The 16,013-nt window shown below is 31.4% G+C and overlaps 1 protein-coding gene across 2 annotated transcripts in view; it reads left to right on the plus strand.

The window, feature by feature from the left end:
• Nucleotides 1-387: 387 nt before the first annotated feature.
• Nucleotides 388-16,013, plus strand: part of LOC133196458 (neuronal calcium sensor 1-like) — a 34,484-nt gene continuing 18,858 nt past the window's right edge. The window contains exons 1-2 of one of the 2 annotated variants that reach the window (XM_061332350.1): nt 388-463; nt 1,815-2,464. In XM_061332350.1, coding sequence (XP_061188334.1) covers nt 2,401-2,464 — 64 coding nt within the window. In that variant the 5' untranslated portion in view covers nt 388-463; nt 1,815-2,400. Of the gene's footprint in view, nt 464-1,484; nt 1,623-1,814; nt 2,465-16,013 lie in introns of those variants that run through there. The other variant, XM_061332349.1, reaches the window with a different exon arrangement.

Genomic DNA, 16,013 nt, shown 5'->3' on the forward strand with positions numbered 1-16,013 from the left:
AAATTGGTGAACATGCGTGGCAAAGAAGTTTAAGTGGTTACAGAGAATCGCTATTAAAATGTCATGCAGTGATCAAAAGGATAATTTTCAAATATTTTAAATGTTGATATTGGTTTCATGCATGCATCTTTATTCCCTTTTTACTTCAATCTCTAGTAGCATGTAAAGTATTTCACTTGTTGAGATATGTATGGAATATGTGTGTTCTTCTTTTATCATGTTTATTCTACAGCAATAAGAAGTCAATTTTCTTGCTGAAGGGAGACCTTTCTATGATGGAATGGATGATGTTAGTGAGGATGCTGATAACTTACATATATGAAGTTACCAGGGGTACTTATTACAGTATTGAGTCTCCTCAGGCTCTGATGGAGGCAGGAAGATCAGATAGCAATGCTGTTAGCATTGTTGCATAATCAGCTATTCTTTGATCCAACGGACACGGCCATCAAACAAGTGAAAGGTAGGAATAATGATATTTATACTGACATTTACAGAAGAAAGATGAACCTACATATGAATGCATTAATATGACAATTTGTCAAATGGCAACATAGGTATGATTTACAAAACTGAAGACCAACTTCTATTCAGGTGTGAGAAATCTGAGTTTGATGACTGCTAAGCTTCACTATCCTTGGTTATACAAGCTGCGTTTAGTCGTAGGGTATCATGAGATCCCTACCATGCAACACTACCTGAATATTTGAAAGAAAAAATTACTCATTGCCTTCTTTACGTAAAGAAAAAAAAAATAAAGTGTTCAAACATTTCTCAGTTGAAAGTAATTTTATATATTCAGAAGGTCTCTATATTTAGTCTTGTACTCAGCACTTTCAGCCATTGAACAGTGACCTTTTTTCAAAGCTGCTGTCAAAAAAAAAATGTTTACCTACCTACCTACCCAACTTGAGATTTTAGGGTTGGGTTAGGGGAAATAAAGATATTTTTGATGATGGCCTTATTTAAAAATTATATGTCATTGAGACAGTTCCCATCGTAATGATTCCCTAACAATCTGGTTTTAGCTTGACCTTTATGTTAGAATCTTTTTTTTCAAGGTCATATCACACTTCTCGCTTTCAATTTTTCTTACAAATGTTTTTAAATGTTGCAGAGTGGTGTTCATTCTTCATTGAAGAAATTATTAACTAAGATGTAAAAAGTATTATGTAATTTATATGCATGTGCTTTTAAGGTTCATTAATACTCTGATTAGAAAGATAACTCTTAATGACATAAATGTTTATTATTCCTTTATAAATTTGTCAAGTTGAAATGTCTTTTTTGCCCAATTTTTGCCCTGAAAGCTATGAAAAATGATACACTGTACTAAAATTGTTGTTAATAATGTGCATTTGACAGGCATAATTTTGGTATCATTTAATTAACAAACATTGATTTTTTTGGGGATAGAACACTTGTAATATAAACTTATATTAAAAAGTAAATTTTCCCTTAAGTTGTTAAAGCGGTCTAAAAGGTGTGACTAAAGTAAGGTGATCACACATCCTTTTCACGAGATGCTAATAAATAACGTCAAACAGATTGTGTCATGTTATTAAATGTATTGATGTCTCAGTGTACATTTGACACTAGTTATGTGGGTGAGTAATTGTAAGGTAAGAATGTAGATATATTGATGAAAATGTAATGATATTATAGAAGATGCTAGCAGATAGTCTGGATTTTGCCAATACATGTAGCACACAGGGAATCCTTAATTAGAAAAGAAATGACATTTGTTTAGATATTGTGGACTCTGTATGGAGTTTATAGATTTGATTTAATGACTGTATATAAATATATTGTAGGATAAAATGGGCCAATATTGAAAGGATCAGCAGAGCTTATTTGGAGACGGACAGAGACAAGCCATTTACAAATTACATCATTCCACATTCATGTTTTAAATGGTTTAGAGAAAGCTTGTAATGTAAATGTGAATTATGTGTCGTATCAATAGAAAAACTAGCTTCATTGCATTGTTTATGAGTGTCACTGTGTATTGATCCAAATGAGTATAAAACCATGGAAATTATTTCTGTCTGCATAGTTTAAGTATTGAAAGCAAGAGGGATGTCTCTTGGAATGGCACTGAATTATAGCCATAAGTAGATGGTTGGAGATTTCAACAACTATGAATTATTGATCTATCTCAGTTCAATACACAACCCCATAAATACTGATCAGAAATACCTTTTAAAACACATTTTTTGAATGGGAGCAACTCTCTGCTGTCTTGCTCTTCAGGTGCCTTGCAGTCGCTAATAAGGTGTATCAAATACTTTTGTCCTTAAGGTGCCCAGAGATGCCACCTCAGTTTAGGGGAGGACAGCAATAGTGAAAATTTTCAAGGTATTACTTCTCGATCCTTTGGAAGTGTCACCTTAATGGACTATGGGCAAGCAGCAGAGTAAACTGGACTCGACGGAATTAAAGGAGCTGCTAGACTGCACATACTGTGAGTAAGATATTGGTCAGATACAACTAGTGTCAATTAATGCATGAAATGTATAGTATTCGTATTGACTTAAAACTGTTTCAGAAAATGATTATTGGGGAACACTGCTGAAATTGATTCTGGTGTAATTGCGGGGAATAAGAGATTTTTTTATATAGAACCTGCCAGTTTTATTTGGAATTTTATTGTGTTTTCAGACTCTGATGAAATTAACCGAATAAATCTAAGATATTTATGAAATCAATTTCAACTAATTTATTTTTTCAATGAAATATAGGCATGTTTTGATGAAAACCTTTTCATTTAAAATGTATTGATATTATGTAAATAAAAAATTGAAATGCCTGAAGATTTGAAAAGGAATCTGATGCTTTGATTATAAGTCCAAGTTATTGAAATAGAAATAGCAACCAAGATTTAGAAAGATCAACCAACAGCACATTTATGATAAAATGGTTTAAATAATTGAAATTCACATGATAAAATGGTTCAAATAGTTGAAATTCAGATGATAAATTGGTTTAAATAGTTGAAATTCACATGATAAAATGGTTTAAATAGTTGAAATTCACATGATAAAGTGGTTTAAATAATTGAAATCTACAAGTTAATGGTCACACTACTGATAAAAAATTAATATTTCTAATTGATTATAAACTTAGATACCAGTATTTTATGAATGTTGGTTTTCATTATATATTGTTTAGATAAGTTTCAAATATATTGTTGAAACAAATGAATATGCTGTTAGAATGGTAGCTAGGTGCCCTAAATTCTTATAAAGTAGAAGATAGTGACTCACAGTAATGAAGTATGCATTCATGACAAGTATTCTTATAATGAAGTACTGTCAAACCTCATTATCTCAAACTGAAAGAGACCAAGAAAAAAAACTTCAAGATAGGCCTATCCATATTTTTGAAATATTGAGGTTAAAATACAATTAGAAAATGGTGGATGGGATTTTCAAATCACTTCAACATATCCATGGTAATCTAGATAACAGAGTTCAAGATACTGAAGTTCAACTGTAATACTTTATTATTTCTTTGTTAGAAGAATATATCAGCTGGATAAAACCTTTTAAAGATATAAGTATTGAATAAGTACAACAACTGGACACCATAATTTAGGCTCCTTAAAACCTGTATTTAATGACTAATATTGTGTTATTTATAGTGATTATTTTTTGGTAATCACACATATTGGATTATTAATGTAGGAACCTCTTATATTAGAATCAAATTCATACACTTCCATATTAATCTTCTCAGAATCTCGTGGAGGCCTTAATTAATATATACTTCTTTTCATTTCTATCATAAGATATCTCATAATTACCCAGTAATTCCTGTATTGTGCAAGCACCTGCCATATGAGAATTTTTCAGAGTTTCCCCTAAGAGGTCAATGAATACAGGTTTGACTATACAATGAATGTACTTTTTGAAAAAGATTTTATATAATACTATAAAGGACTGCACAATTCCAAAAATTAAAAGTTTGGCATGTCTTCAAAAGTGTTTTTTTTTAAGTAAATATGATGGATATTAAATGCTGAATCTCTTTAGTTATAAAAGTTTTTATGATGATTATATCTTCAAAGAATTTAATTAGATTCATTTGATAAGTCAGTCAATTTATGTATATATTTGAATTTTATCCAGATCAATTCCACTAGTCATAAGAGCCCTTTAATGAATGCCTGGTACTCATTTGCTAGAAGATAATATGGATACAGACTTACGTTGATGAACTATAAAGATGTCCTAACTGAAATGTCAAACTGCTTTTTCAAAATTGTCAGTGGAAATAGAATTGTCATAAAATATTAGTAATAGCCTGATCAACCCCTAATTGGCCGCCTACAGTAAGATGAATACTTTTGTTGATATGGTAATGAAAAAATCACAAAATATTGTAATGTTTGTTGGATTTTCAAACACCCGGAGGACTAGGATTGGTTACAGTGATAAAAATCAAATGTGCCTCTGGTCTTGTCTGGTAATGTATTTGGTAACAAAGTTTTTTCTCAATTTTTGCATCACTCGGCTTTGTTGTTCTCTGACCTTACCATGGAGGGGAGCATTGATTTCTTATAATAGGAATTAAATCATTAGACAGTGATGGGGGAAATGGCTGCAGCCCTTTACTGTTGATGAGTTTCCACAAATTGATTTAGAAGGTCTGACAAATATGAAATAAATTTGTTTTTGTATACTGTCAAAAATGAGAAACTTAGGATTGTTCAGGAATTGTAAATAGGCTCTACGTTCAGAAAGGGCTAGGCATTATCATTCCTAAATATTGACAGTGCTATTTCCCAGTTTTGAAAGAAAAAAATTGAGTTGTTATTGTTCATACTATTTATGAATTCTTTATCTGTGTGAGTTCCTTTAAGGACGCAGCTGAGAATACCTCAGTTGCAGTTAATAGAAAGCAGAAATACACCATTTAATTTTCTTACAAAAGGAAGTAGACAATAAGATATAGAAATCATTTTTGTTTGTACAGTATTCATTTTATTAAATCTAATTAACAACTGTCAGGTAATTTAATGATTTAAAGAACTGGTCATTCAATCGTCAAGGTCTCATTTTTATAATACCCCTCACAAACAAAGCAAGGTAAGGGGGTCATATAGAAATGACATTTTGTCTCTGTAGATCTTTTTTTTCCTTGAAGCCTGTTTAGACCACGGCTTTATTATGGAAAAGTATTGAAATGAAGGCTTTTAAAAATTACTAATGACCTAGCTGAGTTTGTACTTGATCTTGATTATTGCTAAGAATAAAAGCCGCATGACCTTGACATGGATGATAATAACAATGCTGTAGATACAACCTTTGTTTTTCCAGCACTTACATTTTGCGCTCTGCTTGTTAAACAGTGCAGTTGAATTTGTCAAAACTTCTCAATACTCATATAATTTTGACTCATTATGTCTCTTTAAGGGAAACATTGGAAACCTACACAAATATTTCTATGACTTGAGGATTTGCTAGGACCAAGGTCACTTTGACAAGTTAAGCAGGCATAAACACCAATTTTGATGAAACTTTGCTCATTATTATATTTTGATACCAGAAACATAAATCTGCCAAAATTCAATTGCTGTGTATCAATCCTAGTTGCCTTGGTAACAGCTGTAAGAATTTCAAAAATTGAGATTTACAGCTTCTTTGAATCCTTATTGAGCCTTAAGAAGGACAAAGAAACCATATTGACCACAAAACATTATACCAAGGTGTCACTTATGATGTAAAGAAATTCTTTGGAATAAATCTCAAAATAGGTAGTACTGTGGCTACATTTGGCATACATTTTATATATGCTGTAAAATGCTCAGTATTTACTTGTTAATGCAGTTACGTGATTAAACTTAATCACCAATGGTAAAGAAACAATGAAAATAGTTTAACTTGTTTTAATAGGTTACAGAAGTATTATTGAAATATCAAATATAATGGTTACCATGGTAACCAGCATAGCAACACACAATTTGTGGCTTAAGGTGCGGTCACACGATGCAATTTTTCATTCGATTTTCATTCGACTTGCTCAGGTAAGTCGATTGGAGTCGATTGGTGGGGTGGTCACACGCAAGATTTTACATTCAATTTACAAACGATTTTGACAAGAAATGAACAGGTACTTGTTTTTTTTTTTTAGTTTTTAGTTTGAAGTAGTTCTGATTATAGTAATAAACCTAAAAAGCATCATTATGAAATATTTTTTCCCTTCATTCTGTTTAATATTACGTCATTTGCCCCATTATGACGTTTATGCTGACGTAATCTACAAGTTATGTCTGTTATCACTTTACAAGATAAGAAAACATACCGCATGAAAAGAACTTGTCCGAAGTATCTGATGTTTTCCAGGGTTTTTAAACTGACTAATAAAGGAAAACACGTATTTTTTTTTCATTTCGGAATAAAAAGTTTTTTAAAAAGAACCTGCACTAGACTTTCGATGACAAGAAAGGTAAAATAGCTACGTCGCAAAAGTTTAAACTTTTTTCCGTTGACCAGCAGTTGAAACAATATTATTAAAAACATTTGATATATCGCCTTTTTATTTTCACAAATTACTGTAGGTGAAATATTTACAGAACAATGATTACTATGTGTATATGTAAAATGCGTGACTGGGTACACAGTAAATCAAATTCATCAGACGCTCCAATAATTAAGTTAATCAAAATTTTAATAAAGGTAACTTTTTGGTAGGTAAGTAAAGAATGTTACCATATTACCTTCCTAAAAATAATGATAATAATAATAATAAAATAAATTGAAAAAAATCAGACTTAAAAACTTCCCTGATGATATGTAAACTAATCATTAATTTTTAAAAAGAATTTAACATTGATTTTTTAATTTTTTTTTTTTGGGGGGGGGGTTCAATTTATTCACTCAAACCAAAGTACATAAGTTACAAAATTAATAACATACAAACATATATACAGTAGTTAGAGGTACATGTACAATGCTATGTCACGTCGAAGTGAGAAGAAATAAGTAAGATAATTCAAGGAGAAAAGACAGCAACGTAATTTCTCCTAATAAACATAAATAGTTTTTTCAGTCTTTTTTTGTTAGTAGTTCCATATATAAGGAGAGTAGGGACCTTAACAGAGGAGTAAAAATTAAAAACCTAATCTAGTTAATCTTAGTACTGTACTTTTTTGTGAGTTCTAGACAATTAAAATCTACCATTTTAAATTATTCTACACGTTAACATATATATACATGAAATAAGTGGAATCTCTTGACGAATGCTTATTACTAGAATCCATGCAAATACTTGAAAAAACTACTTGTTCATATTATTGATAGGATTGGGTAGTTTACGCAGCGTCAAGTCCAACGTATCTCGCCGTAAACCCCTAGCATGCTGGAGTACTGATATGCTGTGTACCACTGATCTTAATTTATAGCAACATATAAGCATATGAAACATCTAATTTTAATTACATTTATAAACATTAAAGCTGGTTTTAAAAGTTTAGCTAAAACTTCTTCTTTTTTTTTTTTTTTAGATAAATGCGATGATTTGAATCAAGCTAAATCTATGATATTCAAAACAAAAACATCTTTGATCATAAATGGCATTCTATAAACACGTGAATCTCTGTGCTCGCAAACTATGGTAAAATAATAGTTCATGACTTGTATGCTTTACAAAATTACCCATTTGTACCCAGTAATTGCCATTTACTGGGTATCCTTATATATTGTTAATTAATAATTTATACATTCATTATAGATGACAAAAATAACGACCATTCATTTCGCGTCGCGGGAAATGTCATTGTGACATCACGATTTTCACTGGAAAGTCGATTGTAAAATCGGACGCCATCCGATTTCCAATCGACTTTCAGATTTTGCTTTCGACTTTCGACTTTGGTGGTCACACGGTACAATTTTAGTCGAAAGCAAATCGAATGGAAAAATCGGATGAAAAATCGAATGAAAAATCACATCGTGTGACCGCACCTTTAGTTTTGAGTACTACTGCCATCTAGTGGAGACATGGAGAATTGAAACGGCCAAAAATGTATCATTCGGACCCTGTATCACAGACAACATAAAGAAAATTAGGAAGTTTTTACTACATTATGGTAACCATAGAAACAACACAGTAGTGGTTTAAAGTAATTATTTCTTTCTAGTCAGGGTAGTTATTTAAATATCATTTGAAATGTTTTGGAAATTATGTACAAGGGTATTATACAAGAAAACTGAATACTTTTCAGAATTGTTGATACACATTTTTCATATAATTTCCATAGCAACCCTCTACTTTTAGAATAACTTTTGAACTTTTTCATATGTAGAAATTAAGAAAACACCATTGCCTTTAAAAATAAATTTCCAGTTATATTGAAATGTGCTCTGTAAAAATTACAAAACATACAGTTAATTTGAAATCATTTTTCAGTATTACCGTCATAGCAAATTTTGCCAACCAATAAAAGATATCCCAATTCTTCCTTTTAAATATTTCACAAAAATCTTTCTCTATCATTTGGTTACATTACATCTTATGATTGCTTTTTATTTTGTGAATGCTATTTTAGGGCATGTTACCATTTTACCATGACACACAGCAACCAATTTTTGCCTGATTGAGTTTATGGTATCAAATACTTTTATCATCATAAGTTTGAAGAAAATCTGTGACTATGTGTGCCACGGCTCCTATATAAGAGTCGAAGTAATAACAGGAAATGACTCTTAAAGGTCACTAGAGGAAGGATGTACCATTCCTATTTGGCACACATTATTTGGCACACATTTTTAGCTCACCTCAACAAAGTTGGGGGAGCTTATGTAATACCCTCAGCCTCAGTGTCAGCATCCCAGGTTAAATGTTTTGGAGCAAATTTCTTTTCAAGTACTCCTATGCCCTATTTGATCAGAAATGCATGGATGATGCTTCTGGTATGTTTCATTGTACCAGTCAGGTTTCAGACATCAAGAATGACCAGGTTTATGTTTTTGGAGCTGGTTACAGTTTTTGGAGCAGGTCTTACTTCCAAGTAACTATAGGCCAACTTGCATGGATGATACATCTAAGGATGCACACTACCAGACTTGCTTCAGATTACCTACATTACCTACATTTTCCAGGTGAGTGACCAGGTTAAAGTTTTTGGAGCAGGTTCATTCTAAAGTAACCATAAACCATAAACCTTATGTTGACCAAACTTGCAGGGATGTGCACACTAGCAGACATGCTTCAGATGCTGGATTTTACCTACATTTTCTGGATGCATGACCAGGTTAAAGTTTTTGAAGCAGGTCCGTTACGGAGAAACTATAAAGCCTACCTGAACCAAACTTGCATGGATGATGCATCAAGGAATGCACACTACCAGAGTTGCTTTGGATGCTGGGTTTGACATTTTCCAGATGAGTGACCAGGTTAAAGTTTTTGGAGCAGGTTCAATCCAGTGTAACTTCAAGTCCTATCTGGACCAAACTTAGATGGAATTTTGCATCTTGGAATGCACACTATTTGACTTGCTTTGGATGCTGAATTTGACTTACATTTTCCAGATGAGTGACCAAGTTAATGGTTTTGGAGCATGTTCATTCTAGTTTAATTTTAAGCCTTTTATAGAGCAAATTTGTATTGATGATACTTGTAGGGATGAAGACTACCAGACTTATTTTGGATGCTGGACCTGACATATGCTCATATGTCAAATTTGAGTATATATGTGAATATCCCTTATATGTGAAAAAAAATCATCCCATCAAAAGGTTCAGCTAAAGCTAAGAACATTTTTTGACTGACAGTTGGACAAACAGACACAGTGGCAAACAAAAATATTTCTCTTTTTCTGTGATCAATTTCATGAGACAAGACATTTCTCTGACTATGAAATTCAATATTGATCAAATTTTCTTCATCCAATACAGCTTCAGTTTTCATGGATTATGCTTTCTCTATATCCTTTTTTAAGAATGGCATAGAAGAATTAGATGTTGTTGGAGATCTGTCCCTGCATATGTGTAATTTGATAATGATTATGTTTAATATTTTTAATGAGTAAATTGCTGAATACAGGTTGTCACATTTCAATAATCAGTATTGCTGCATTGTCTGTCATTATGACAGAATTTACATTAACTTTGCAGTTTTTGCAGTTTGCAACTCAGGTGATTTCCACTGACCAACAAATTAACAGTGTCATATATAAAAAATATAATGCAATTAAATGATTTAAAGACCCTCTATACACAGCACACGAAAGAATTCTAATTCAGTAAGAGTGATCTGCCCTTTGATCTAAGATGAAAAAAAAATTGATTAATTATCTACATAAATTTCTCAGAAAAGCCATCTTCTGCAAACATTTAATAATCCTTAAGTGATACAGTATACAATTTCCATGATATAGTCAAATCACATTAACTCAATCTCATTGGGGCAGAGAAAAAACTTATAGATGTCCGAGGATGATATTGAGGTTAAAAAATATTAAGAAAAAGTGATGTTACTTGAAACTCACTTTGACCCATCCGAAATAGTTCGAAATATCAAAGTTCAACTGTTTACTGTTAATGTATTTTATCTGGCATGTGTGATATTCAACGGAAATTGATTTTTCAACAATTAGTTAGCATAGATTTAATTTAGCACTTTCTGAATGTGCTTTGTATGAATATTTATACACAAGACATTTACTAATGTACTTAATTTAGCAGAAGCTTTTTTCCTTGAAAGCTAAATTGAATACACGGCAAAATGTAATATGTTTACAGAATTTTAGTTTATTGTTGAAAATTCCTCATAATATATGAATATTGTTCAATATAACGACTGTTCAGATGACCAACATTCAGCTTAATGAAAACTAATCACCAAAAGCAAAACCTGTTTATGTATCAAAGCAAATGATAAGAATTATAGCCCCATTTCCTCCTTTTAAAGGAGCATGACCACAGATTTGAAGTTCATAACTTTCAAAATTTTCAGTAAAATTTTATTACTTACATATCGCAAGAGCGTTTTAGATAGATACATCATAAAACCTGTTTAAAAACTTCCTTAATCAGAAAATTATCAAAACTACCACTTTTGGGCATGTTTGATTGTCATACGTCCTTGCAATTTCATGAACTAAAACTTATCCTTAATATTCAAGGAAGGTGGGAAGTCTGAGGTCTATAAATAAAAAGTATTAAAAAAAATATATAAAAAGTCAAAAATTAAATTTAAGAAAGCATTAAACCAACGCACCATTGTTGTCAATTTATGGTCAGTAATGTGAGCAATATGTCAGCATGCACAATCAAACAAACCTAGTGAAAGAATTACAGGGCTCTTGCATATGTTTACAAACACAGGTCTTTGGTGTAAGGTTTTGAAAAATGCTGTTGTCATTGAGTATTAAGAATTTTCATGCAAGTACAAATCATAAAACAACCTATTTTTCAAATGAAAATGGAAATTAAAATTTTTAAATAAAACACTAATGCATTTAAATATGTCCATGTCCCTTTAAGCATTAGCATGCTAAATTACCATTTCTGTCTACAGCAATTTGTAGCATCATTTATACAAAGAGTTTTAGTCATAAGTAATGTATCTGCATATGTGTAAACATACTCATGTAAACATATCTGCATGGCTGTATAAATAATTAATGCACTTTGTACATATTTGCACCTTAAGTCAAGGGCATGTACAAATCTGTTTACTTATATGCAAAAGCAAATATTGTGTGCTAAATGGTTTATCTATGGTGTTTCTTTATGGAGAAAGCTTTCAGTATAAGCCTAGCCTAAGCTTCTTTGGATGAATTAGGTCGGTCTCTTTCTTAATTCTTTAATTCTCCAACCATTGTTCATCATGTTTTATTCGAACATCATCTTGAACTAGAAGCTTTATAGTGGGGTTTCTTTTAATTTCATGCTCACTGAAGCATAATACTGTAATCCCAATGCTCTATACATATGAGAGAATTCTCTTTCTCCAGTATGAAGCCATTTTGATGGAAATCATGATAGAAAAGTAATAAAATTCATGGTAGCTAGATTACACATATATTTACTCACAGTACATAAAATCACAGAAGAACACATAGTAAAATTTAACTTTTACACACTGGAAAAAATTTGCTCATGGGTAAATTTCTTGCCATATAAATACAGCAGTATTACTGAAGTTTGTACGAAAATATTCTTGAATGGATTTAAAACAACATAATCATATTTGTGCATAGTTGCCTACCTGTGATTGTTATTTTAGCTTTGAATAATTAAAAACTATGCAAGTAAAAACATATAATGGCATTTTTTAAAAGTGCATTTTTATTGAGTTTTAACTATTCATGATACTGTGCCAATTCTTGCAGCTTTAGCTTTAAGCATAAATTTCTAATGAGCATATCAGAAAACAAACAGTATGGGTATTGATTTGTCATGTTTCAATCTGTTAACACATCATCCTTAATGAAATATTAATACCTTAGTCTCTGTTAAACATCATATTTCTCTTATAATCAAGATTAAATGACAGATTAGTTGAAGATCTGCAATTATTAGATTTGACTTTCTTGGTCTGATATTCTGTCAGTCTTATAAGGCTTTTTATGGAATATATAGCTTTAGATAATAAATGTATATCTAATAAATATGAATCTGGAAGATGTTTTTTTTTCATACTGCCAATCATGCAGTTTCCAGATCAGAAAAGGTTTATTTAGATTTAGGTCAATGCTGAAGTTTTTAAGGCACCCAGTGTAGAATCTTTCTAAGATGGAATTTGCTTCTCTGTGGATCACAGTTGTATATTTATATATAAGTTAATTTTTTGCTCTACTTTTCTAAGAATTAGGAGAACTTATACAATGGTATCTGTGATCCATCTAATATTTGTTTGCTTGTGAACAATAGTTCAAAAATTGTTTTTCCACCTACATTTTTTGGTATATGTTGGTAAAACTTTGAATAGGAGTTTTAAATATTGTAAGATACAATTTTTTGGCATTGATTTTTTAAATTTTGATGAAAAATGTTACAATTGTTGCTAAAAAAATGTGTTGTAAATATTTCTAGAACAAAATTTGTTTACTTACTAGCAGTTCCTATATTGCTATTCCAAAATATTTTTACATGATACTTATTTCTCTGTTTGGTTTAAAACTGGAATTAAAAAAAAATTTTTTTGTTTACAGCAAGATAAAAAAGAAAATATTATTTGTATTAATTTTATTCCTATTAAAAATGGTAGGTCTGAACCAGTAGAGCTACAGTCTCTTTAAAGACTCATTAGCACTTGAATGTTGATGATTCTTGTGGTTTGAATGTTCCAGTTAATAGGCTATGGCACTTGATGTTATTGAATTTTCTTATGATAAAAGAGTATACCCCAACCTAGGTAGGGATTACAGTATATTTTCTATTATAAGAAAAATAAATAATATCAGTAGGGGGTATATTCTATTATCGTAAGAAAAATAAATAACATCAGGTGCCTCTAAGTAGGGGGGTTATATTTTTATCATAAGAAAAAAAAATATAAGGTGCCTTTGTATGAAACTTGTGGACAAATACTTGTAAAATACAATTATTTATTATACCTCTACTGTTATTACTCTATATAAAATTAATACCATAAAACTGTCTATATCCCTGAGAAGATACTATTTACCCTCATCTGAGGACTAGTCCCTGAAAAATCGGATCTACTCTCTTGGACTATTCCTCATGAATATATATTAATAATTTTAACCAATTAAAATGAACAGTGGGTGGAGCATTCAAGGAATCTCGAGTCTGTGACGTAATGTTATCAGCAATGTAACTATGACGTCAAAACATTTCAACATGGGATGTCAAAATCATACTAGAATTCTAGCAAAATGAAGACAACGATAATCCTTCGAAGTGTCAGTGAAATTATTTCATATTTTTTAATAATTTTATTTTCCTCAGTATTGATGCATTAGTTATCTTACAATATTTTTAATCACATGCATTTGTGATTATTTAAATGCCTCTATATTGTTTTAAAAAATGTCTGAGTCTCTAGTTTAATAAATCTCCCATGATTGTTTCGGTATAGTAAAACAGTTATGGAATGGGTATGAGGGAAATAGCAAATTTATGGTTCCCCTTGGCAGGAAACTATTTCCCTCGGCTGCTTAGCTGCCTAGGGAAATAGTTTCCTCCCTTGGGGAACCATAAATTTGCTATTTCCCTCATACCCATTCCATAACTGTATAATACATGTAGATTATTATTTCCATAACTTGAATTTTGAGGGAGTAACTATCTTCTTGTTTGTTGTTTGTGACCGTTAATGTTGATTTAATGGTCACAAGCTAAATTTTACTGGTGGCACGTCAGCTGAGCCAGTAAAACAGATGTTTGCGACTTTAGATCAACACATTAAACAGTCGCAAAAAACAAATGGGAAGATAGTAATATCCATTATGATGCAATTTATGTATTTTGTTTGATGTACAGTTTACATCTTAGTTTGTTGAGTTTTAATTCAGTGTGTCACAAAATGTTATGTTTTCGAGTTATTCTGTTATGACGTATGTCACATAGTGTTAAATCTAAAGCAAACTAGCATGGCGCAGCGCCATGCCCTTTTCTCTCAGTGCCATGCCCTTTTTTCCAGCGCCATGCCCTTTTTTCCTAGCAAAAATAAATAAATATGCCTAGCAAAGGCAAGATGGACTAGCGGCTTGGTTTATTCAGTGCATACTGGTTAGCCCTGAATAAACAAAGCCGCTAGTCCATCTTGCCTTTGCAAGGCATATTTATTTATTCCATTATTTTTCTGGGAATTTTGGCAATTTTCATATTAGATTTTTGGCCATATCTTGAATATAGAGATGAACAGTTACATTACATATTTAAAATTTGTCAAGAAGAGAATGGTGACTCAGGTGAGGGTTATGACCCACGATCCTCTTGTTTAAGAATTTTGACCTGTTTGAAAATGATGAACATCATTGTAACATACATGTAATCATGGTTTCATTTGATGTTTTGTTTTGCCTTTAACCTGTCTTGGATCCTCCAGGTATATATACACTAATTTTGTTTGAATTCACAAAAAATCAACAAAACCATTCTGTTTCTCTGCACATTTGGAAGTGTAAATTTAATTCACTGTCTGAAGATCAAAGTCTATGGGTTGATTCCTGTTAATGTGTTATGATGCTTAAATAAACTTCATCATGCCTCGGAAGATCAATATATGTGTGGCGTAGAGTCAATAAAATGGACTAATTAAACACAGATGACATGCTCTGTGGGATGGTAATTTCCGTCTAGTTGACTCACTTCTAAAGACAAAAATCTTTGGATATAGGAATAGATCTATGATTTTTATATTGGCCCCTCTCATAATTATTTGTATATGCTTATTATTCATTACTGCAATGAAGTCCAGGTGTAAATATTAGAATCCACTGAGTTGAAAAGAGTTAAAAGGGATGTTTTATGATTCAAAAGGTCAATTGTATATGTATAGCACTCAGAGGAAAATTCTCTCTCAGAGAAGGTATTTCCCAATTAAAAAGTATCGATCTTGGTAACTTCATCAGAATTTAAAGGGAATTCTGTGTCAACACATCTTTATTGAATGATAGTTTCTACTGTTCATGTCTAGAAAAGTTTTATTGGTGACTTATTTACAAATAGAAGTTTTTGGTGACAATCAACAATGAAAATTGGCAAAAAATCATTGAAGTTGTAATTACTACACCGAGATATCTTTTATTGGTACAGAGCCATTTTTCTGGTTAATGAAAATTTTTATTCTTTCATTTTGAGATTCAGTTGAACTTCAGTATCTTGAATACTATGCATGTGCAGATCAAGGGGGTGGGGTGGGGTAGGGGATTTTTCAGTGTTATTAAATTTACACAGTAAAGTAGGTATCAAATGAGCTTGGACCCCTAGTAAGTTAATTAGTAGAACTATATATAAGTCAAACCTTATTATCTTGAATTCAACAGGACCAAAATTAAACTTAAGAGATATATGAGGAAACGAGATAACAACAGT

The sequence above is a fragment of the Saccostrea echinata genome, unplaced genomic scaffold, assembly GCF_033153115.1.
Source record: "Saccostrea echinata isolate AGI-Se365-2 ecotype Australia unplaced genomic scaffold, CSIRO_AGI_Sech_v1 ptg000030l, whole genome shotgun sequence".
NCBI lineage: Eukaryota > Metazoa > Mollusca > Bivalvia > Ostreida > Ostreidae > Saccostrea > Saccostrea echinata.